The sequence below is a fragment of the Pogona vitticeps genome, chromosome 1 (assembly GCF_051106095.1).
Source record: "Pogona vitticeps strain Pit_001003342236 chromosome 1, PviZW2.1, whole genome shotgun sequence".
NCBI lineage: Eukaryota > Metazoa > Chordata > Lepidosauria > Squamata > Agamidae > Pogona > Pogona vitticeps.
In genome coordinates this window covers 37267877-37294147 of record NC_135783.1, presented here as the reverse complement: position 1 = coordinate 37294147, position 26271 = coordinate 37267877, and the positions used below count along the sequence as shown (strand labels likewise).

At 42.6% G+C, this 26271-nt stretch overlaps 1 protein-coding gene across 12 annotated transcripts in view; it reads left to right on the top strand.

The window, feature by feature from the left end:
• ENAH (ENAH actin regulator) overlaps nt 1-26271 on the top strand; it is a 134136-nt gene that overhangs the window by 80490 nt on the left and 27375 nt on the right. For all 12 annotated transcript variants that reach the window (XM_078382997.1, XM_078382995.1, XM_020786536.3 and 9 more), the window contains exon 4: nt 5334-5418. In XM_078382997.1, the coding sequence (XP_078239123.1) occupies nt 5334-5418 (85 nt within the window). The remainder of the gene's footprint in view (nt 1-5333; nt 5419-26271) is intronic.

The window sequence follows — 26271 nt, the reverse complement described above, 5'->3', positions numbered from 1 at the left end:
CACAGAAATTTGATAAGATAATCATTATAAAATTCTATTATATCATTTCTCACCAGCAAATCAATACTGCTGTGCAAAAGCTGGCCATTTCAATTATTACCAATGGGTACTGGTTCACCAACAAATAGCAAAGGAATATTTCAGAGAACTGGGTACAGTGGTGCCTCGCAAGACGATTGCCTCACAAGACGATTAATCTGCAAGACAATTAGTTTTTGCGATCGCTGTTGCACTTTGCAAGATGGTGTTTTCTATGGATGATTTTTCCCCATTGGAATGCATTAAAGTAGATTTCGATGCATTCCAATGCGGAACCGCATTTCGCAAGACTATGTTTTCTATGGACGATTTTTGCAAGACAACGATTTTCCCATTGGAATGCATTAAGTAGATTTCAGTGCATTCCAATGGGGAACCGCGTTTTGCAAGACGATGTTTTCACAAGACGTTTTTTGCTAAATTAATTAACATCGTCTTGCAGGGCACCACTGTAAATAAAAATATGACAGAAACCACCATAAAACAAGCAATACATGCCTTACTGTCTCCACTATGCCAGCCTCATAAGGGCAAAAAAGTGTATCATAAGACACATTTTTAAATCTTTCTTCCAGCAAAGTTGAAGGTAATGCATAAAGTTTTGCTAGTATAACATCTACGCTATCATCTGAATGGTTGTTGGTTCATACTGACTTGCTTTGACAAAGGAAAAAAGGTGCAAGTGACTTGATACAGTATTTCTCTGAGCATTTGCAGTGACATGAAATAATTGAACTTTTCAGAAGACTGAAAGGTTACTCTCAAATATTTGTAAGATTTAACTTGCTTAATTGGGTGGTCATTTATCTGCCAATTATGTGTGATGTATTTCTTGGTAAACATAGAACTTTAGATTTATTGTAATTAATTACAAACTTTTCAATATTATACTAATTACCCACGGTTCTTAATAACTGCTGCAAGCTAACACAAGTTATGGAGAAAAGTACCATGTCATCTGCATGTAGAGGAGTTGACAGACTCTACCTGAGTTAGGAGGGTACACATTTCTTCCAGGTAGACTTCTAACAGAGAGTGAATATAGCTATTGAACAAAATGGGAGCTATAACACAGTCTTGTTTAAAACTAGCATATGCTGAAATGGCTTTGAAGAGATGGCCCTACTGTGTTGCATCTTGCTTTCAACCAAGTTTTTGCAGAGGCTGTAAATCAAAATTAGCAGATGCCTATCAATGTTACTTGTCCCTAGTTTCTACTACAACCTGCCTTGTGGAACCATACCAATTGCAGACTTAAAATTAATAAAATCTGTGCATAGTGCCTCCTTGGTTGTGGATGAATATGTATCCAATGCTGTAGAACTATAAATTATTTCCAGTAGAGTATCGTGGTCTGAATCATGCTTGCTCATCCTGCAAGAGGTTTTCTCCTTCTATCCAGCTTAATAATTTTTCAGTTAGAGGATGGGCGTACAACTGAGTGACAATATTAGCAAGCTGATTGGCCTGTAATTCAGGTTTGATCTTTTTCCTTTTTTTTTACTTGGAATAATAATAGAAAGTCTCCATGCCTCTGTTGTACATGCAAGCTGGTCAATACATGTAAATAACACTGCTAGGAATTGGGCCCACCAATTCCTAGCATCTCAGGAGGGATGTTATCACTCCCCCATGCTTTAGTACTTTAAGCTTTGAAATAAGCCTACTAGTGTCGGAAATGGGAAGAGGGGGGTCAGGGAGATTATGGAATGTTGTTTGTGGAATTGAGTACCCAGACTGTCTTGCAGCATACAGACTGGTAAAATATACTTCACAGTTCTTAACAGGGATATAAGAATCTGCTGGACCTACTTTACTATCTAGCCCCCTGGAAACTATCTTCCAGAAAGTAACTGGATTGTGTAGCTTTGATGCAAAAATTAATTTTTGTTAATTCATTCTCTGTGCCAATTCCTTTTTATCTTGAATTAGTCTTTTATTATACTTCTTCTTTAGCAAAAAAAAAAAAAAAAAAAAAAAAACGGTCAGGTGGTAAAAATGACAAATTCGATTCCTTATATTTCTTATAAGTTCTTAGTAGATTCTTCATATCCAGACATTCCTGGTCAAAGCAAGATATAGATCTACAAAAAGGGGCATTCAGTCTTACAAATTGTTACATATCAGATACTTTTGTAAAGATGTAACTATTTTCTGATACAACTCCAGCACCTTTTTAGGGGATCTTGTTGTCAGAAGTGAATCCCCTACTCTGAGACTGCCATATAATATAACAGCACTTCACCTTAGTTGACCATCTCCCACTAGATGTTCTTGTTTCTGCCTGTGGTCCATAATCCACATGGTACCCTGACTCTGAGTGGATGGGGATATAATTAGAGGGAGATGGTCACTCACTGTGTGTGTACCAACTTCAAAACTGAGCATCAGATTTCACAGCTCATAAGTAATAATAAAATAGTTGTTGAAGCTCCACAATCAGCAAAGAAAGTCTATTCCCCAGATCTATCCCCTTCATTACCTACATTTAGTAGCACTAAATCTAAGCTATAAGCATGTTTAGACACACAGAAAAACATTTCTAAATATAAAAGAGATCACCCAGCCAAACTATGTAAATTCTGTTGTTGTTTTTCTTTTGACGCATCATTATCTTCTCTGCTGCTCTAACAATGTTCACCTGGCATCAGTTTCATTCTATTTTTCATGCTCTTTCTTCCCCCATGGATAAGATGCCTTATGCAAGTGTGCAATTTATTTCCCATATTTATACTCTGTGTGCTATAGAAAACCCAAACAAACATCACTTATCTCTCTGGGGTAGTGGACAGCTGGGATAGCTAACAGCTAAGTCAGGGTTGCCACTTTCGGGAAAGTCAGGGAAATGGAAATTGGTCAGGGAAATTGGTCTGAAGTCAGGGAAAATCAGAGAAATTCTGATTAAAAATATATTGAAGCAGTGGATTTTACTGGCCGCTGCAAGAGCATGATCTTTTCTTGTGGCAACTGGAATAGAGAAGTAGCAGAATACAAGTAAAACATAATGATGCCCTTTCCCAGCTCTACCTTTTTCTTGGCTCCACCCCATCAACTAGCCTAATGTGTTTTTTGAGCTCTGTCCCTGCATGATTTCCAGGGTCTGCTGGTAGCATTTGCAAAGCAAGTTTAGTTTAAACATTGAGCAAGATACAAACTTTAAACATCTAACTGTTTTAATCCCTACCTTCTTGTACTGCATTTAACTTACATATAAAGATCCTCATCAAGTGAAATAAAAAAGCGCATTGAAATGCATTGAAAACCGGTTCAATGCGTTCCAATGGGCGAAATACCTCAGTGTCCAGCGAAGATCCTCCATAGGGCGGCCATTTTCCAATGCCTGGGTAGCGAAAAATACGTCCTGAACACAGCAGGGAGCCATTTTGAACAGCCGGTGGCCATTTTGAAAACCCGACAATCAGCTGTTTTGATCGTCGTAATGCGAAGAATCAGTTCCCAAAGCAGGGAACCAATAGTCGTAAAGCGGATTTTGCCCATTAAAACATCATTGTGAAGCCGATTCATCATCAAGTGGGGTAATCATTAAGCGGGGCACCACTGTAAATTTTTTAAATGTGATTCCTTGTTCCTGCTGGAGTTTACAGAGTACCAGCTCTCTCATCCTCTTCCCTGACTTCTCCCGTGCATAAAGGTTGCAAATAAGGGTTGTCTGCTTCTCTAGATTGCAGAAATTATCTGCAGGCACTTAAACTCCACCTCCTTTCTTGCTGCTTATCCTCTCATTACACTTTCTGGAACCAGAAAGTGAAAGTGAAACTTTCCCAGCTTTGGAAAGTTCCTATTTGCGGGGACAGGAGGCAGAAGGTAGCAGGTGCAATTTTGGAAGCCTGGGATTTTTTTCTTTCTGGAACGGATTAAATGGTTTTCAATACATTCCTATCGGAAATGGAACCTTGACCTACGGAATTTTCAACCTGCAGCCACCGTTCCAATATGGATTAATTCCGTAAGTCGAGGGTCCACTGTATGTTGTTGCTTTTGACTTGGCACCATATTTCTCTGCTCTTTTTCTGAAACAGTGCCAAACGGTTGTTATCTATTTGATGAAACTTTGAATAAGATAGTTCAAAGGGGACAGATGGATTTAGTGGTCCGTTTTGGGAACGATTATTGTCATAAAGCTTCCACACAATATCTAACCAGTGTTTATCTTCCTTTCATTAAGACAGCACAATGTATTCATTTTTAAACTGATTATATTTGAATGGTGGTCAGGAAAATTGACAAATGTTGGTCAGGGAAATGAAAAATAAAATTTCAGTGGCAACCGTGTACATTGGTATAGGAGCTGTTTTAAAGCAATTCATATTTATACTGTTAGATTATGATACACTACAATGAAAGATATACAAAGATATACTTTTTTAAAGTACATGTTTGCTGTAGGAACAATTTATAGACAAAAGATTTACCAGTCTGTTGTTTCAGTGTTTCAAGGCGTTTGAACTGTTCTCCTTAGTACTGTACTAAGAATTACAGTATTATTTTCAATCAGGAGGCAAGAAGTTCGCAATACGGTGTAGTAGAGAGAGTGATGGACAAGGACTTGAGAGAACAGGGTTGAATCCCCACTCAGCCATGGATACTGACTAGGGGAGTGGAACTGGTAAAACCTCTGCAGTGTAGAGATAATGCATTCAGTGGCTGATAAATTAATTATTGTTTTGGATTCAGCTAGTTATTCAGGGCAAAGTTAGAAAACATAGATTCTCAGTATCCTCTGATCCATTTGAGAATACTCTTTTTTACCACAGCCCTTGCCCTTTACCACTCCCAAATACTTCTTAAATAAAGATTTAACTGGATATGCTTAGGAAAACAGTTGTTTTAAAGAAGCCCAAAATCTGCTTGGTAAATACAGGTGCACAGGCCTCTTAGGGAAGTGAAGGCTGGTTCTTAAATTCAACTCCCTGCTCATTCCATGTCTCAATCTCGTTTGGAGTTGTTAAAACAAATATTTTAAGTGTTATTGAGGGTGGTGGCCAGTTTATATGGTGTGGTGTATACATTTTATGGGGTTATTGGAAATAAAATACGTTAGTCAAAGCAGTTTGGTGACTTTGTCTTATGATCACATAATTCATGGAATTTTAGGATTGTAGAATTGGAAGGAACCATAAGGATTATGTAGTCCATCCCTCTGCTAATGTAAAATTTACTTGCTGGTTTTGACTCTAATAGAGTTACCCATCCGGTGTAAAATTTAATACATACCATAGACTTTACAAGTGATTTTATTTTAAAAAACTGAAGTAGAATGTATCTTTTCCTAGGTCTGACGTTGCCTCGGCAAAATGCACAAGTTGCTCCACAAGTGCAAAATGGCCCATCTCAAGAAGATTTAGAAATGCAAAGGAGGTTAGTATAATTCTATTCTTTTTAAAAGACAATTATAATGATGATTATGAGAGCTATTAGTTTTATTGAAGTGACCTATACCATTCTTCACTAGAAATAGCATTTTCTGTTTAGATGCCTATTAGATATGTGAAACAAAATGATGGTATGGTTTGCACATGGGAATCCATACATTTCTGCTGGACTGGGATCATGCCTCCTCATTTTAGTGGAGAGACGCCCTGTCAAACTCAGTTGTAATCCAGATTAAATATGATTGGGATGTTGACCCAAAATTTTATACCACACTTGTGAGTGATGTCAGGGAGACTACCTTGCTCTGGACTGGTGGGAAATCTGTCATTCCCATTACTAGAGAGCAGTGAAACGAATAATGAGGATAAGGAGCCTACCTGCCCATTAGAAATAAAACACTGTTGTAACTAAAATCAGTCGACTGAGCAGTACGTTTTAGTAGTTTTATAAAGTTCAGTCTTGCTGTGCTGGTAGTTTCTTTTTCATTGTCACAATCCTGGAAACTGGTTGCTAAATTCTGCAGGGTTTTATTTAGTTTCATTACTGCCCATTCCCTTCCATTGTTCTCCCTTAGCAGTTTACTTTTAGAAAGCAAGGGAATTTTTTAAAGTATGTGACTATGGGTCACAGTGCGGGAAAAAGGACAGGAGGCTGTTCTTTTCGAACAGAATCAGCTTTATTTGTAAACAAACTCAACTCATCTGGCTCAAACGGATCCATTAAACTCAACTCGGGTAACAACTTATAACTTCGAACTCTTGTGGTTATTTCTTTATCTTTCCTTCTTACAGGGGGGCTGGACCAAATCGCTCCCTGTCGGTCATAGGGCGGATCGGAGTGGTCCGCACCGCGCAAACTGTCCCACAACATGGGTGTCGCGCCCAGTCCCCCTCCCGCTGGTTTTGAAGCAAAGAGGGACTGGGACGGATCACCCGCCTACCGCCACGCTGATTGTATGGGTACACCACCACAGTCCATTCCAAGGGGTCTACCTCCTGACCGCGCACAACGAACTCTGGAGGTCCCAGCAACAATCCTCCATCCACCTGCAGATTCGGAAACTCTTTGAGTAGCTTCAGAAAACTTTCATGTCCCATGCTCCATTCCGTCTGAGCTGATCTATCTTTCTTATCCGCTGGTTCACTCCTCACCACTCTGAAACTTCCCGCCTTTTCGTCCTCCTTTATATCCTCCCATACAATTAAATCAAGCTCCTCCCCTCTCTCATCAGCCAGACACACTTCTCTATGCTCCTGCACTTCCCGGTCATCTTGTTCCACCTCTACTAGTATCCCCTCCACACATCCTGTGCTTCCTTCTGCTCCTTTGACAGAGGAGGACAAAGTATGTTTATGAAAGTGAGAGAGGTACTGAGATTATTACAAAGCTCCAAAAGAAAGCCTAGATGCTTTTAAAAGGGGATTGTACAGATTTCTGGAGGAAAAGTCAATCGCAGGTTATAAGCCATGATGGTGATGTGTAATTTCCAGGCTTAAAAGGAAGATATCTCAAAATGCCAGATGCAGGGGAGGCGTATCAGGAGACAAATTTCTAGTTGTCTCGTGTGCTCCCAGAGGCATCTAGTTTTGGCCACTGTGAGATACAGGAAGCTGGACTAGATGGGCTCTTGGCCCGATCCAGCAGGGCTCTTCGTATGTTATGTGCGTTCTTAAAATGTTACGTCTTATTGAGTACATCTTAAAAAGTCCTTCAAATTGTTATCTGTAGCCGATTTCAAAGTGGTGGCCACTCTGGTATTTTCTGTAGAGATTAAGGATAGGGACTAATTAAAGCATGATATGTTCCTTAGTGTCATGAACAAACAGAAACTATAAAATCACATTTAGGGCCAGATTAAGACCTTTAGTGGCCCTAATCACTGAAAATTTTATGGTGCTTCCTATGAATATATCACATGGCAGCTCCCACAGCTTGGAAAAAAATCTATAATACAGACGTTCTATGCATGAAAATGCATCAGTTTAATTGTATAGCATGTGGCAAAAAAAGAACCATGTATCAAATGCAAAATTGTACATATAATCAAATTACCAGCTTCCAGACAAATACTTGCTTTCACACTTGGAATGATGATGACAGATTTGTCAGAACCTGTAAACTGAAAAGCTCAAACAAGTGCTTAAAACTATCTTTGGGGTATTTTTAACAGTGGCTGTTATTTCTTTGGTTTGCACATACAATGCAGAGCCAGGCCATAGGTTTAAAACAGGGGTCTCAAACTTGTGGCCCGCAAGCCAATTGCGCCACACGGGATGATAGTTTGTGACCCCTGCCTTAATATGAAAGTTTAATGTTAGTGCGGCCCGCGGGTTTGATATGTATGGCACTTTACGGTCTTGTGTGCGGAGCTGAACGAACCTACCAGTCACGGTGGGGTATATGGCTCTTGGGGGCGGGATATCGGCCGGGCTTGATGCAAGCAGAGATACATTTCTCAATGAGTGAAAATTACAGCAATGTTGCCATGGAGTTTTTTCTTCCATGCCTGCCTGGCTGCCTCGTTTCTATTGGGCACACGCAGACATTTGTCCCAGCGCGCTGCATTCACAACACTTCAAAAAAAGTTTTTTAAAGTTGCTGCCCAGCGGAACATACAGTGGGGTCTCGACTTACGAACTTAATCCGTATTGGAAGGCAGTTCTCAGGTCGAAAAGTTCTTAAGTCGAATCTGCATTTCCCATAGGAATGCATTGAAAACCATTTAATCCGTATCTGCTCTTTTCATCCATAGAAACCAATGGGAAGCTGCTATTCCGCCTTCTGCCACTAGAGGGGGATATTTTTTTTCTTTTTTCCTTTTAACCTAAGATGACTTAGCTTTAAAAAAAAGGAAAAAAAGAGCTCGTAACTCGAATCTAAATTCGTAAGTCGAGTCCATATATTCCTATGAGAGTGGTTCGTAAGTCGAAACGTTCGTATGCCGAGCCGTTTGTAAGTTGAGACCCCACTGTACATACACACACACATCAATGGCACTTAGTTAATACGAAGTCTCTCTCTCTCTCTCTCTCTCTCTCTCTCTCTCTCTCTCACACACACACACACACACACACACACACACACACACACAAATAAATCAAAGTGATGTATGCATGGCAGGATAAAAGAAAAGTAAAGCACTCAATGCAGCCTAATGTAGTCTGCAGTCACATAGCGACACCTGTCCATCGGTAATAACAGTCCCCGGTAACCCGGACCCATTACAGAGTTGCACCGTTATTTGTGGGTCATTGATTTTTATTTGCATTGCCTCACACAATGAACATTACATATATTTCTTTATGATGTAAAAGTAGTCAAAACAAATTACATCAACAATAGCACCGTGTCATTTCTGCTTCTTTTTCCTGTAACAACAGATAACAGTCTGTGAGCAGTTGCCTTTTTTGCTCTTGCTATTCTGGTACTTTCTACCATCTACAAATGCCATGGTGTTCATGTCATCATGAAAGACATGAACATTGAGCGTTTATATTATATTGGGAATTACACTGCAGAATGTTCTGAATAATATTTCACATTTTTACACATATTGGATATAAAAGTTTCCTGTGTTCAACATCTTGTTATGTTCACATGTGATTAGTTCTGAGAAGGTTTTTGCTGTTTTGTGAGAATGGCTTTCTTGTTCCACAGTGAAGAAATCTCTTTGCAACGCTGTTTTTGTGATGGCCCCTATGGGGAAAATTCGCTTTGCGATGATCGCGGGGAAGTGATCATCGCAAAGCCCCCATTTTCAGCCAGCTGATCGGCGGGGCTTTGCGATGATCGCGGGGAAGCGATCGTTGCAAAGCCCCGCCGATGAGCTGTGCGAAAATGGGGGCTTTGCAACGATCGCTTCCCCGCGATCATTGCAAAGCCCCCATTTTCGCACAGCTGATTGGCGGTTCCAAAATGGCCGCCCGCTGTTTTGCCTCGCTTTAGAGGCACCGAAAATGGCTGCCACAATGGAGGATTTTCACTTGAGGTGAGTTTTGGAGCCCATAGGAATGCATTGAAGGGGTTTTAATGTGTTTCTACGGGCTTTTTAAAATCGCTTAGCGACGAAATCGCTTAGCAGCAATTTTTGCTGCACAGATTAACGCCGCTAAGCGAGGCACCACTGTATTTGTATTTTATTCCTTGATCAAATAGGATATTACGTAATGCTTGCATTACACAAGTCCATAGCCAAAATGCTTTCGAAATGAATGCTTTCAAAAGTCAAACTTTACTACTTCTGGGTCATAGAAAATGAAAATGATGCTTAAAATTATTGATAGGCTGTAGTTTTCAAGATATGCTATTGGGTTAGTATCTGCGACCCTTGACTTGGAATGGTGGAGGATAAGTGAGTTATAAAGGGATCTCAGTTTAAACCAGAAATAACCAAAATACATCTTTGACTGGGTTTGGACAGTACTTGTTTTTGGGCAGAACCTTTTTAGCCTGCAACAATATCAATGGTGTGATGGCAGCCCTCAACATTGTTCATTATCTGGATGAATGGAGACTGTTCATTGATTCGTCGAAGAAGAGTCTTAAAGTTGTTTTGCTTCATAGTGGCAATTTTTTGCCATCAATTCCAGTTGGTCATGCAGTTCATGTGAAGGAAATGCATGGACAACATGAAACAACTTTTGAGATACAGTGGTGCCTCGCTTAGCGATGTTAATCAGTGCAGCAAAAATCGCTGCTAAGCGATTTCATTGCTAAGCAATTTTAAAAAGCCCATTGAAATGCATTGAAACCCCCTCAATGCATTTCTATGGGCTAAAAACTAACTTTAAAGCGAAGATCCTCCATAGGGGCGGCCATTTTCGGTGCCTCTAAAGCGAGGCAAAACAGCGGGCGGCCATTTTGAAATCGCCCATTAGCTGTGCGAAAATGGGGACTTTGCAATGATTGCTTCCCCGGGATCATCACAAAGTGAATTTTCCCCATAGGGACCATCGCAAAGCAATTGCTCTTGCGATGGCAAAAAGTATATCGCAAAGGAATTTCATCGCTATACGGAGCGATCGCTATGCGAGGCACCACTGTACATAAACTATGACCAACATCAGTGGCATCGCTTTGTGGCGATGTGAAGGTTGTTGCTCTCTTGTTTGGTCTTCAGACCAGGTGCATAAAGTACTGCTGTTTTCTCTGCTAATGGGATACCTGTGCAAGGTTCCTTCAGGCCGGAGCTGCCCCTGGGACCGCACCAGACCATCGTGCCTACACCCAGAAGGAGCCAAAGATCATCTGCCGGCCATAGCTCACTGTGTGAGAGGCAGTGAGTCTGTGGTTGGGCCCCTACTGGATCTCCCTCTGTGGTTACAGGCCTTGAGCCCTGCTGCTCCTGGCTGCCTCACCCCCTCTCAACATCAACCACCTGGCCTAGGGGGAGAGAGAGCTTTCAGGCCGGAGCTGCCCCTGGGACCGCACCAGACCATCGTGCCTACACCCAGAAGGAGCCAAAGATCATCTGCCGGCCATAGCTCACTGTGTGAGAGGCAGTGAGTCTGTGGTTGGGCCCCTACTGGATCTCCCTCTATGGTTACAGGCCTTGCGGCCTGCTGCTCCTGGCTGCCTCACCCCCTCTCAACATCAACCACCTGGCCTAGGGGGAGAGAGAGCTTTCAGGCCGGAGCTGCCCCTGGGACCGCACCAGACCATCGTGCCTACACCCAGAAGGAGCCAAAGATCATCTGCCAGCCATAGCTCACTGTGTGAGAGGCAGTGAGTCTGTGGTTGGGCCCCTACTGGATCTCCCTCCATGGTTACAGGCCTTGCGGCCTGCTGCTCCTGGCTGCCTCACCCCCTCTCAACATCAACCACCTGGCCTAAGGGGAGAGAGAGCTTTCAGGCCGGAGCTGCTCCTGGGACCGCACCAGACCATCGTGCCTACACCCAGAAGGAGCCAAAGACCATCTGCCGGCCATTAAGAGCCTCGTGGCGCAGTGATTAAAACGCTGTACTGCAGCTAAAACTGTGCTCACGACCTGGGGTTCAAATCCCAGGTAGCCGGCTCAAGGTTGACTCAGCCTTCCATCCTTCCGAGGTCGGTAAAATGAGTACCCAGCTTGCTGGGGGGGCAATGTGTAGCCTGTATAATTAAAATTGTAAACCGCCCGGAGAGTGCTTGTAGCGCTATGGGGCGGTATATAAGTCCAATAAATAAATAAATAAATACTACACCAATATAGATTGGCCACTCCAGCAGTCATTGGAGCCTGGGAGGAAAAGTGTTGAGCATCCATCCACCACTTGTGGAATCACGGAAGATTTTTTTACAAACCTTACACATCAAGCTGTGTCTGATGAAGAGCTTTGTCAATGTCATGGACAAAACACTCAAATATCTCCATGGAAAATTTCCAAGGTTAAGTGAAGCTAAGAAGGAAGGTGTCCTTGTTGGTCCTCAGATTCATTAACTTCTTCAAGATGATGAATTGGACTATCCATTGCATGGCAAAGAAAGGACGGCATAGAAAGCCTTCCAGTTTGTGACAGTACATTTTCTCAGAAACAAGGCAGAGAACTACAAATTGTTGGTGGAAAGCCTCCTCGAGGCATACAAAAGCTTTGGTTGCAACAAGTCACTAAATATATATTTTTTGCACTCTTATGTAGTTTTTTTCCCCCACTGAACTGTGGAGCAGTGAGCGACAAGCATGGTGAGAAACTTCACCAGAAAACTGTACTATACACAATATACATAAAATGTAAAATCTTAAATATCTTGGAGACAGCCAATCAGTTGTTTTAATTGTCATATTTCAATTCATCATATCAAAATACATAATAAACAGCACATTTTATCTCTGAAGCAGACAACTGCTAAAAAATTGTAGACCATTGTTATAAATACCTGCAATCTAAATATCAAAATGTCAGACAAAATCTTTTGGGAGGGAGTGTGTTGTAGCCAGAGCTATATTTTAGTACACTTTATTCATTGGTTAGGCAACTTTACAAAAGTAATTTATCTTAGATCCGCCCCCCTTAAGATTTTGCAATGATTCCTTAAATTTCTGTTTAATTTGACCATTGGAAAGGATTTATGGGGGTTGTGCAGAGATTCTTACAAGGCAGTGCTATATGTGGATGTGCATGTGCCCCGCATGCATGGATAGAACGACAACAGGCTGGACAAAATGGCAACACGGTCTGAATGTGCCCTGTGGGCTGTAGTTTGGAGACCCCTGAATAGACAAAAATTCAGTAGTTTAAAATGATACAAGAGACTTTGGGCACAATCTTGTTGGTGTAAACTAGATCCAGGTGCCGGAAATAATTAATTTAAAACAAATTGATCCAAATTTGCTTCCCTGCCCCCTCTTTTCATGTTCTGAGGGTCCTTGTTGCCCTGGGGCATTCTTTGGGAGCCTCAGGATGGGGCTGGGGAGTCTTTAAATAATCAAAAATTGCAGACAGATTGCTGCCATTAGGATCAGGGCTGCCAACAGTGATCCAGAATTGATTTTTTACTATTTAAGGGTCCCCCCTTCTTTGTGAGGGTTTTGTGTGTGTCTGTGTGTGTGTGTGTGTGTGCGCGCACACCCACACCTCTGATTTATTCCATTATGGCTTACATATACATACACATCTCTGATTTATTCCATTATGGCTTACATGATGTTCCAAGGTCATTTCCTAGCCAAATCAGCTTTGCTACATAATATGTTCTCTGACTATGTTCTAGGACAGTTAGTTCTGTTGTACTCCTTGTTGCAGCCTTGCTTCACCTGCTACTACTCTCCAGATTGATTACACTAACACTCCCATCATCCCCAAACAGTGTGATTAGCCTTTAGGAGTTATGAGAGTTTTATGCCAATACACTTTGCACGCATACGGTTGAGAGGCCTGCTCTGCTAGTTATAATATCTTGAGCACATTTAAGATGTGGTTTAAATAGAACATTAGCTGGTATTATACCTTTGAATGAATCATGATGTTAATATAGCATCATCACAGCTAGAAGTAGTACAAATGTCATGAATATAAATCCATTGGTATCCATTGGTAGCTCATTGAGTTAATGGCTATAAATAAAGTAATTACTACATGCGTAAGCTTATAAAGAGGAGAACGTATAAAGAGGAGAACCTATTAAGCTTATAAAGTACTATAGGAAAGATGAAAGTGTATAGGCCACCTCTTATCATTCAGAGTTATAATGGACCTAAGGTTGACCGGCTTCTGCAGTAAGTAATCTTTATTATTTTTTAAAAAATGAGTTAATGTTAAGTCATTTTCACACAGACACCCTACCTAGTTTAACTTAAAAATGCTCAAAATGTATTACTTTTGAACAGAACGTTGGAGTGAAATGACTGTTGAATGTGTATTTTTATGTACCTGTAGTACTTTAACAGGATTATATGTAACCAAAATATATTGTTTACCTCTTGTACTGCACCTTTTTTTCCACAGTAGATTAGCCTGGTATCTCCTTCACATACAGAGTAATGAAAAAATGTATAATTGGGCAGCCATGCATTTCATCATTGTAATATAATTGTAGAAAAAGACACAGTGATTATTGTATTCTTACAGTTCTTCTGCAGTGACTTGAAAAATACACTTGAGTAGAATTTAACTACTTTCAACTGCCAATCAACTTTCCTGTTTCTGATTTTGAAAGCTCCATTTAAAGCCTTTACCTTGGCTGAAAGAAGCCGGGTTTGTAAATGATTATTCATCTGTGGCAGTATAGAAGTGCCTGTAGATAACCAAGGAAGAGTATTTGGCTGTTTTGTTGGCAGGTAAACTAATAAGGAAAAAAGACCCTTGTCGTAATTTCTGCTGATCAAATTGCTTGAAGGTGCCTTCTTAGCCTTCTTTAGAGAGCAGTTGCTGCAAGATATCAGGCAAAAACAAAAAAAATAAAGACAAAAATGTTGTGGCGCCTTAAAGACTAACTGCTGTATTTTAATGTGAGCTTTTGTGGACATGCCCACGTTCTCAGAAGCTACATGGCAAATATTTATACATTTATACATGGCCCCAAAACGAAGAGACTGTTTATTTCCTGGGTTGTTGATAGTGCAGTATTTCACACTTGGCAATGACCTTTCAGACTCTGTTGATAATCAGTTCCCCTCCCTGAAAGCATTGTTCTGTAAAGAATAACAATGAATGGTGGCTAAATTAATCCCAGGCTATAGGTAAGAAGTAGGAGCAGCATGGTAATGTATTTCTCTAATCACCAGTAGGGTTTGTGAGGTGGCACTGGTTAGTAAGGAAATATAGCTGGGAATTATAGCAGACACAGTACAATATTTTACATTTGATAATCATCTAAGAAATGTTGGCTTATATTCAGTACAAGATTCTGGTATACTTTAGATCTCTGTCCTCCTTAGTTGTGACGGATAGGATGGTTTATCCAGCACCTTTGGGCTTAGTCCAAGACTGCGCTAATGTGAAACTGGGGAAACCAGATTAAATTGCCAAAGTTTCTGTTAAGGGAAGATTAAAAACCTGAAAAGAAGGGATATTAAAGGAGAACAGAGGCTGAATTTCCAGGTAGTAAATAACTTTTTTTCTGAACCAGTTAGATTAGGTTTTCTTAGAGAACTAGGAAGGAAAATTTATTTGTAGGTTTTAAAAAGAGAAAAGTAGAATACAGAAATAGCCTCAGTAACTTTTTTTCTAGAAATAAATATTTTGAGAGAAAATGTAACTTTCTAAAACATTTTTAATACCTCCTCTAGATTCGTTGTTAGAAAGGTGTCTATGTTTGTAATGCAGATATTGATCAAATTCAGTACAGTGGTGCCTTGACTTACGAACTTAATCCGTTCTGGTATGGTGTTCGTAAGTCAGATCAGCATTTTCCATAGGAATGCATTGAAACCGGATTCATTCATTCCGGCTGTTTTTTAGTTCTTACGTCAAGGCACGGTTTGTAAGTCAAAGCACTAGTTCCCATAGGAACTAATGCAAAACCGGTTAACCCATCCTCTACCACTAAGGGGAGAATTTTGTTTAAATGTAAGATGACTTAGGTTTTTAAAAGGGCAGGAAGGGAGGGAGACAGAGAGAGAGAGAGAGAGAGAAGACAATGGGGGAGGGAGAGAGTTTGGAGTCTAAAACCCATGCTAAACCCACACACTTTACACCAACATATTTTAAACCAAGCCAGCACAGACCCTTGCAAAAACTTCTCTGATTTGCAAGGGAAGCATGCAGAAACCATTGCAAAAGCACAGAACCCTCCCAAAAGCAAACAACCCGCCAAGACCCATCAGAAATGGGGAAAAACACTCCAAAAAGCAACCAACCCCCCATCGGAAATGGGGGGAAAACAAAAAACAACGCCCCCAAGACCAATCACAGCACAGGAACATAACCCCCCAGCCAAAAGCCATGCTGCAAAATACCCAGAACAGTTTTTTAAAAGTATAAAGGAGCACCTTACCTTAGTAGGCAGCCTCCTCAGATCACACACTCTCTAACTGCCGAGGTGAAAGAGCTACAAAGAAGCAGCCTCGTCGCCACTTACAGTTAGTTATTTGACTTTCCCGCCCTTTCCCCTGCCTTTTTTTTGGGTTCGTAAGTCAAAACTCCATTCACAAGTCAAAGCAAAATTATGTGAACGGAGCTGTTTGTAACTCAAAATGTTCGTAGGTCAAGGCATTCGTAAGTCAAGGCACCACTGCACAGTGCTTCCGGAATTCTGGTCATAACTCGAAATGGTCATAACTCAAAGCATCATTTCTCATAGGAATGCATTGAAATTCAATTAATCTGTTCTGGGTGCAGAAAAAAAAATCAGCAAAAAAAAAAAATCACTGCAAGACCCACCAGAAATGCAATTAATCCCTTCCGGTCAAGGGGGGGGGGGAGAAAAGCAAGTGAAGCATGCAAGAACCATTGGAAATGCAAAGAAAGCAAAGCAAAAAGCAAGTAGAGCACATTGGAAATGCAAAGCAAGCAATGCAAAAAGCAAGTGGAGCATGCAAGACCCATTGGAAATGCAAAGAAAGCAAAGCAGAAAGCAAGCGAAGCAAGCAGAGCACATTGAGAATGCAAAGAAAGCTAAACAAAAAGCAACCAAACACCGCAAGACCCATCGGAAATGAGGAAAAAAAACAAAAAGAAACCAAGCCCCCCCAAGACCTATCGGAAATGGGGAAAAAACTCCAAAAAGCAACCAAACACCCCCAAGACCCATTGGAAATGGGGGAAAACCCCCGAAAAGCAACCAAACCCCGCAAGACCCATCAGAAATGGGGGAGTGAAAAAACAAACAAACTCCCCAAGATCCATCAGAAATGGAGGAAAAATCCCAAAAAGCAACAAAACCCCCCAAGACCCATTGGAAATGGGGGGGGGACAAACCCCCCAAGACCCATTACAGCACAGAATCATAACTCCCCCAGCTCAAAACCACGCTGCAAAAACAACTAGAACAGTTTTTAAAAAGCAGAAAACAGCACCTTACCTTACAAGGCAGCCCGAAGCCTCCCTGCAGAGACACACACACACACACACACACACACTCAGAAACAGAAGGAGGCAGTCCCAAGGCTCCGATGCCGACCCACACTCTCTAATGCTGGGGTGAAAGAACTACAAAGAAGCAGCCTCACTGCCAGCTACAGTTAGCAATTTGAATTTCCCATCCTTTTTTCCCTGCCTTTTTCTATTCGTAAGTGGAAGCTCCAGTTGCAAGTAGAAGCAAAATTTTTGGCCAGAGCTGATCGTAATTCGAAATGGTTGTAACTAGGGATGTTCGTAGTCGAGGCACCACTGTATACTTATGCTTTGCGATTTTTCCCCATAGGCACCATTTTCCCCCAGCTGAGCGGTGGGAGCTTTGAAGCCCCGCCGCTCAGCTGGGGGAAAATGTCGGCAGTGGGCTGCGGCCTCGGAAGGACCCCGAAGCCACCGTCCCCTGCCGACAGTTCCCTTCCGAGCTCTCAAAGGGCCCCCTCCGATATTGGAGAAAGCTCTTTGAGAGCTCAAAAGGCTCTCAGCGGCCGCGGGGGAAGGGTACGGGGGTGTCGAAGGCTTCCAGGCAAAGGCCTGGAAGCCTTCCAGACACCCCCCCTCACCCTGTCCCCGCCGCCGGCAGCCTCCCCACGCCGCCTCCCCCGGCCGTTCTCGGACTTCTGGAAGGCTTCAAGCATCAGGGACAGGGTGGGGGGGATCGGGAAGGCTTGAAGCCAAAAATGGCCTGGGTAAGCGGCGCGGGTAGGCTTCAAGCCTTCCCGATCCCCCCACCCTGTCCCCGATACCGGTAGCCTCCCCGCGCCGCCTACCCCAGCCGTTCTCGGACGCCTGGAAGTCCGAGAACAGCTGGGGAAAGCGACACGGGGAGGCTTCAAGCAGCGGCTGCAAGGTGGAGGGGTGTCTGCACCCAGCCTTCCCCCACGGCTTGGATCCAAGCCGTGGGGGGAGACTGGGAGGGTGGTGGGATTGGGATGCCTTTCAGGCATCCTGGGCTTGGATCCCACCCGTCGCCGGTTACCCTTGGGTAACCGGCGGCGGGTGGGATCCAAGCCCAGGATGCCTGAAAGGCATTCCAATCCCACCATCCTCCCCCCACGGCTTGGATCCGAGCTGCTGTGGCTACCTCAGCCATGGCCGGACTCTAGGGAGTCCAGCCATGGCTGAGGTAGCTGCCGTGGGTCAGATCCAAGCCGCGGGGGAGGGAGAAAACCGGATAATCCGTTCCAATTGGAATGGATTAACCGGTTTTCAATGCATTCCTATGGGAAATGGTGCTTCACATAACGATGTTTTCACATAACTTTTTTTTTCGGAACGAATTAACATCGTTATGCGAGGCGCCACTGTACTTCAGCTTAAATATATGGGTGAATCCTGAATGTGAAGGGTTCCAAGGCATTGGAGACAGGCAATAAAAGCTGCTTCTTGAAGAGGAGAGAATATTTCAGACCACACAGATTGTTAAAATGATACCCCCACAATCATTTTTCATCTTAAAAACGAACTCTTCAATTCTGTGGGGGAGGGGGAGACTTCTGTCCCAATAGCCATCTCCATATAGAGTCCAGACTAAACTGAAACAGGTAACAGATACTTTTGTACATGTGAGGAACGGTTGTAATTCCCTGCAAGGCAAAGATTGTACAGTGGGGTCTCTACTTAAGCACTTAATCCGTATTGGAAGGTGGTTCTCAAGTTGAAAAGTTCTTATGTTGAATCTGCATTTCCCATAGGAATGCATTGAAAACCATTTAATCCGTATCTGCTCTTTTCCGTCCATAGAAACTACAGTGGAACCTCTACTTAAGAACTTAATCCGTTTTGGAATGGTGTTCTTAAGTTGAAACGTTCTTAAGTTGAAGCAAAATTTCCCATAGGAATGGACTGAAAACCAATTAATCCGTTCTGGCTGTTTTTTTGTTATGTAGAGGTGTGTTCGTACATTGAAGCATTAGTTCCCATAGGAACTAATGCAAAGCTGATTAATACGTACTCTACCACTAGGGGGAGAATTTTTTTTTAACCTAAGATGACCTAAGGTTAAAAAAAGAGCACGAAAGGTTTTTTTTCCTGTTCTTATCTTGGATTTCTGTTCTCAAGTAGAAGCAAAATTTAGCAAATGGAGCTGTTCTTAAGTTGGATTGTTCTTAAGTAGGGACGTTCTTAAGTAGAGACCCCACTGTATGGTGAATAGGAAGATAGAAAGACTGTTAAGAAAATGGGAGAGGGAAGAGAAGATAAGGATTTATATTGCATCCATTATAAAAGGAAACAAATCTGTTTGAGATGACTGGGAGAAATAAGGTTAACTAATGAACAGTGGTGTTGCAAATGAATAAGATCTGAAGGATTTTGCTGCCCTCTCTTGGATGATCAGTCTGATGCAGTATCTGAGGAAGCATGGGAGTTTTCCAGGTTCTTCACTGGCAGGATATTTAGGTGAGTGGCTCAAAAAGTCATTTTCAGTTTTCCTTTCTTTTGAAGGCTTAGGCCGGTTTCTGTATTTTAGCATTACCATATACAACTCCTCACACTAGTGTTCACAGGGGCTGCTAACTCCTCCTTTCAAGAAGACCTCCTGTGCCTGATGGGCAAGAAAAGTAACAGGAAGAGAAATGTTTAATTCTTTCTTATCTCATCTTCCTCCTCTTCTTTGTTGTTCACTTTGTCTCCCATCGAGGAAGAAAAATTGCAAATAACACCATTCCTTACGGCACCTTCTTGCTGCAGGCTGAACACAAGCTTGCCTGCGATATTGCGGTCAGTACTAGGAGTCATAGGGATCCACTTGCAACATATTCCCCTCTGGATAAATAGGTAAAATGGACCAATGATGTCTTCCTGCTTCCTGTAGGCATCATTTATCAAGGTAGGAAGTCTCTGAGTGCAGTCCAGGTTTAGCAGTCAACTGCATTCTGAGAGGCCTTCCTGTCTTGATTTGGTTTCAGGTGCCGCGTGCACCTGAAGCAATCTTCATGGATTGCTGCCTTGTCGTGGCGAAGGGGCTTGAGTAACTCAGAGAAACTATGGGCTATGCCGTGCAGGGACACCCAAGACGGACAGGACATAGTGGAGAGTTCCGACTAAACGCAATCCACCTGGAGTAGGAAATGGCAAGCCACTCCAGTATCTTTGCCAAGAACGCCCCATGATCAGAAACAAAAGGCTAAAAGATATGACGCTGGAAGATGGGCCCCTCAGGTCGGAAGGCGTCCAACATGCTACTGAGGAAGAGCGGAGGACAAGTACAAGTAGCTCCAGAGCTAATGAAGTGGTTGGGCCAAAGCCGAAAGGACGCTCAGCTGTGGACGTGCCTGGAAGTGAAAGGAAAATCCAATGCTGCAAAGAAAAATACTGCATAGGAACCTGGAATGTAAGATCTATGAACACTGGGAAGCTGGAGGTGGTCAAACAGGAGATGGCAAGAATAAACATCGACATCCTGGGCATCAGTGAACTAAAATGGACAGGAATGGGCGAATTCAGCTCAGATGATTATCATATCTACTACTGTGGGCAAGAATCCCGTAGAAGGAATGGAGTAGCCGTCATAGTCAACAAAAGAGTGGGAAAAGCTGTAATGGGATACAATCTCAAAAATGATAGAATGATGTCAATACGAATCCAAGGCAGACCATTCAACATCACAATAATCCAAGTTTATGCACCAACCAGCATTGCTGAGGAGACTGAAATTGAACAATTCTATGAAGATCTACAACACCTTCTAGAACTGACACCAAAGAAAGATGTTCTTCTCATTCTAGGGGACTGGAATGCTAAAGTAGGGAGCCAAGAGATAAAAGGAACAACAGGGAAGTTTGGCCTTGGAGTTCAGAACGAAGCAGGACAAAGGCTAATAGAGTTTTGTCAAGAGAATAAGCTGGTCATCACAAACACTCTTTTCCAACAACACAAGAGGCGACTCTATACATGGAAATCACCAGATGGGCAATATCGAAATCAGATTGATTATATTCTCTGCAGCCAAAGATGGAGAAGCTCTATACAGTCAGCAAAAACAAGACCTGGAGCTGACTGCGGTTCTGATCATCAGCTTCTCATAGCAAAATTCAAGCTTAGACTGAAGAGATTAGGAAAAACCACTGGGCCACTCAGGTATAATCTAAACCAAATCCCTTATGAATACACAGTGGAAGTAAAGAACAGATTTAAGGAACTAGATTTGGTGGACAGAGTGCCTGAAGAACTTTGGATAGAGGCTCGTAACATTGTCCAGGAGGCAGCAACGAAAACCATCCCAAAGAAAAGGAAATGCAAGAAAGCAAAGTGGCTGTCCAACGAGGCCTTAGAAATAGCAGAGAGGAGAAGGGAAGCAAAATGCAAGGGAGATAGGGAAAGTTACAGAAACTTGAATGCAGACTTCCAAAGAATAGCAAGGAGAGACAAGAGGGCCTTCTTAAATGAACAATGCAAAGAAATAGAGGAAGATAACAGAAAAGGAAAGACCAGAGATCTGTTCAGGAAAATTGGACATATTAGAGGAACATTTTGCGCAAAGATGAACATGATAAAAGACAAAAATGGGAGGGACCTAACAGAAGCAGAAGACGTCAAGAAGAGGTGGCAAGAATACACGGAGGAATTATATCAGAAAGATGTGGATATCCCGGACAACCCAGACAATGTAGTTGCTGACCTTGAGCCAGACATCCTGGAGAGCGAAGTCAAGTGGGCCTTAGAAAGCCTGGCTAACAACAAGGCCAGTGGAGGTGATGGCATTCCAGTTGAACTATTTAAAATCTTGAAAGATGATGCTGTTAAGGTGCTACATTCAATATGCCAGCAAGTTTGGAAAACTCAACAGTGGCCAGAGGATTGGAAAAGATCAGTCTACATCCCAATCCCAAAGAAAGGCAGTGCCAAAGAATGCTCCAACTACCGTACAATTGCACTCATTTCACACGCTAGCAAGGTTATGCTCAAAATCCTCCAAGGTAGGCTTCAGCAGTATGTGGACCGAGAACTCCCAGAAGTACAAGCTGGATTCCGAAGAGGCAGAGGAACTCGAGACCAAATTGCTAACTTGCGCTGGATTATGGAGAAAGCCAGAGAGTTCCAGAAAAATATCTACTTCTGCTTCATTGACTATGCGAAAGCCTTTGACTGTGTGGACCACAGCAAACTATGGCAAGTTCTTAAAGAAATGGGAGTGCCTGACCACTTTATCTGTCTCCTGAGAAACCTATATGTGGGACAGGAAGCAACAGTTAGAACTGGTCATGGAACAACTGAGTGGTTCAAAATTGGGAAAGGAGTACGGCAAGGCTGTATATTGTCCCCCAGCTTATTTAACTTATATGCAGAATACATCATGCGGAAGGCTGGACTGGAAGAAACCCAAGCCGGAATTAAGATTGCCGGAAGAAATATCAACAACCTCCGATATGCAGATGATACCACTCTGATGGCAGAAAGTGAGGAGGAATTAAAGAACCTTGTAATGAGAGTGAAAGAGGAGAGTGCAAAAAACGGTCTGAAACTCAACATCAAAAAAACTAAGATCATGGCCACTGGTCCCATCACCTCCTGGGAAATAGAAGGGGAAGATATGGAGGCAGTGTCAAATTTTATCTTCCTGGGCTCCATGATCACTGCAGATGGAGACAGCAGCCCTGAAATTAAAAGGCGCCTTCTTCTTGGGAGGAAAGCGATGACAAATCTGGACAGCATCTTGAAAAGCAGAGACATCACCTTGCCAACAAAAGTCCGAATAGTCAAAGCTATGGTTTTTCCTGTCGTGATGTATGGAAGTGAGAGCTGGACCATAAAGAAAGCAGACCGCCGAAGAATTGATGCCTTTGAATTGTGGTGCTGGAGGAGGCTCTTGAGAATCCCCTGGACTGCAAGGAGAACAAACCTATCAGTTCTAAAGGAAATCAACCCTGAGTGCTCACTGGAAGGACAGATCCTGAAGCTGAGGCTCCAGTACTTTGGCCATCTAATGAGAAGAAAAGACTCCCTGGAAAAGACCCTGATGTTGGGAAAGTGTGACGGCAAGAGGAGAAGGGGACGACCGAGGATGAGATGGCTGGACAGTGTCTGCGAAGCAACCAACATGAACCTGACACAACTCCGGGAGGCAGTAGAAGACAGGAGGGCCTGGCGTGCTCTGGTCCATGGGGTCACGAAGAGTCGGACACGACTAAACGACTAAACACACGCCGCGTGCGCGTGCGCGTGCGCGCACGCACACACACACACACACACACACACACACACACACACACACACACACACAGAGAGAGAGGGGGGGGGAAGAGCATGAGCTTTCTGAAGGGGATCAGTCTTCTGGCCTCTTCCCCTCAAAGGAGACTGACTGTTCAAGCTCATGCTGCTTCCAACTATTCCCAACAAAATCTTGGAGATGTTGAACCTCAATAAGTCTCAGGCCATCCTAGTCTCCATGGGTGTTGGAGTGCTTCCTGTGCATGTTTCAACAGATACTGTAATACCCTTTCTTAAGTTCTTCCCGGTCCCTTCCCCGCAGGGTTCTCAATGTTGAGCTAAACTACAAGTCATCCCTGCCTCTGGACCAAAGCTTCACTCCCCAGCTGTGGCAGTGGATTACCTAAAGATATTTTACATGGATGTTCCAATGGTAGCTTTGACTTCCAGGGCAAGGGGTCATAAAAATGATGCAGTACCTGGTTGAAGTCTGTGGAATACAAGCATGACACAGAGATATGTGCCCTGACCAATTGCGGCTTAGTAGCCAGCTTACTGACGGTCAATGCTTCCATCTTGTGGACTAAGACCCTCGTCCTCCTGGAGGTGCTGGCAGATGTTTACTAATTTCTGAAGGGTCTTAACTATTGGTGATCATGGAACAAAGGAAGTCTAATTGCCTTAGAGAAAGAACAAAGGAGTCGACAACAGATATCCGAGCCAGCGGACCCTACAGGCAACACCCTGAGAGCTCTTTTATTTACTTAGCATGATTTCATAGTACAGTATATTGTTAGAATTCAGATAGGATACTAGTTACCTAATCGCAACTAGGATTGGCTTAAATAACTCTTTGATCTTATGCTATAACTCTAAGCGAAAGGGCAGAATAAGGGGTTACCCCGCCTGCTGGCAGTTGCCACTTCCTGCCAGGAAGGATCAATGGAACATCTGTGCACATCAGTGGAACAGAATGCAGCTACAACCTTTAAGCAGAAGTTTCCCACACTTAACAAACTGATATGGGCAGCTGAATTTCTATCCAGCTCATCCATAGACATAGTCCAGTTTTCATTTAGAGCCACAGCCTGTGGCGTGGGTATCAGGAAGTGGGTCAACAATCCAGATAGAAGTTAACTACCCCTCTTTTACTGAGGGAGGGATAAGTTTGATGTTTCTAATCATAGAGTAAAGATTATCTTCATCCACATTCTGTTCCTATTCTTGTTGGGAACAATGCTGCTGTAGGAGGTGCTGGTCTAGTTGTTGTCCCAGCAAGCAGGGTTCCAACCATTTCAGCAATGGGGATAAGCAGCTGAACAAAAAGCTGTCTGCTTGTTGCTAGGTATTGTAGAATAAGAGGGTGGTTGCACCTCTTCTGGCTTGCATAAGAAAATGTTGCTTCAGACAAATAGATACAAGGGATGGGATGCTGGGTAATATCCTAGAGCTCTGACTGAACTCCCACAACAGGTTGTTCGTTTGCTCTGCGGTGCCACAAGAATCTTACCAGGTTTGCCAGGATCTTGGACACTAGCTGGTATATTTTGAAAAAAGAGGTGGCAGAGCAAGTACCTCATGTTGGAAAGTCTTCTCTGTACTGTGCCAATTGTATCTCCAAGTTGTAGAACATGTATATGAATGTTATGACAACCAAGAGTGCACTTTTGAGGGAGGGAATCGCATTATCAAATCAGATACACCTGAATAATGATTTAAACCAAATCAACCCTGAGTAGAATTGTGTGTTATTTGTTACTACAGAAATGCAATTTAAGATTTCCCCTGCCTGCCTTGTTCTTTCCATTGGACTCTCCTGTTGGAGGAAAGGAGGAAGCAATCTTCATCAGTTTTACAGGGTGCTTCCTTTCCCACTGAAAAGTCACTCTGAAGGATCCTGGGTGTCTTTAGGAATAACAGTGGAGGTGGAACTAGGAAATGAAAGCAGAACCTGTGAAAGTCACCTCTGCTCCCTCCAGTATTTTGATTTGTTTGCCTTGAATCCATCATGATACTGCAGAGTAAAAAGCTCCACCAGTGTACAGTACTTGCACAGGAGCTCTGGGAGGATAGAGACTATGGAGGTTCTGGTGGCAGCTAGAGCAGTGTTCAGCTGTGTTCAAATGAGCTTCAGAGCTTTCAGCTCTTTCCCACCCCCGTCAGTCTTCCCAGCTCTTGAGCAGCAGAGCTACAATTTATGAAATAGAGAAAAAAGTGTGAAAGGACATATTGGATATCTCTTCATGTGAGTTCAACATAACAATAAGTTACACTTCACAACTGGGGGTTGTGGGGTTGCAAAGTCCCAACACAATGCCTTTGCATTCTCTGGATTTTTTCCCACCAGTTTCCTTTTTTCGGTATTTCTGTGAAGATCAGGTATGAGCAATGACCCGGGGCATGTAGTAAACAACTTCTCCAACCAGATAACTGAAGCTGTTTTTTACACATTAAATCCCGGTTTGATTACTGATAGTTGTTACATGACACCTGCTGAGATCAGCTCTCAGTGGTTGTCCTTTATCTGCAAGCTTGTGGGAAGAATAATTGAGAGCAGGCTGCTATGGTACTGAAAGTATTCTTGAAGGTATACAGGAGCTAATGGGATTAAGGCTTTGTACATTAAAGCCAATTCCTTGAATTGTTCCCAAAAGACTGTGGAAAGACAGTGTGAAAGTGGTCAAATGGTGTTTGTAGTTAGCTTTACCATGCTGAAATGTTTATCTCAGACAAAATGTAGGAGCCTATTAGAGAGTTAGACATCTCTTTTTTATTCATTCATTTCTATGCTTAGTTACTTATTTGACTTGCTATGCATGTGACATGGATAAACTGTGTATCCCAGGTAGTTCTAAGCCAATATGATTAATGTTTCATTTACAAATATTTGAAGATAAAAGTGGTAATTTTCAACGATATCATTGCACAGAAGAGAAGCTCACATTCTATGGCCATCTGCAGTCATTCAGTAGCTCATCCATAACATGCTGCTGCTGCCTTAGAAAAATTCTCTATTCCAGGGCAATGCTAGGTTCCAGGGTAGAAGCAGTCCCTCAGTGATTGTTAAATTACTGGTGTACTTGAGCTATCTTGGGGATTCTTCTGGGTTAAAAGACCACTTAGAAAACATACTGAAATAGTATCGAGACTATTGTGTAAGGCGTAAGATACTAGTTCCCTAAATATCAATTATTGTCT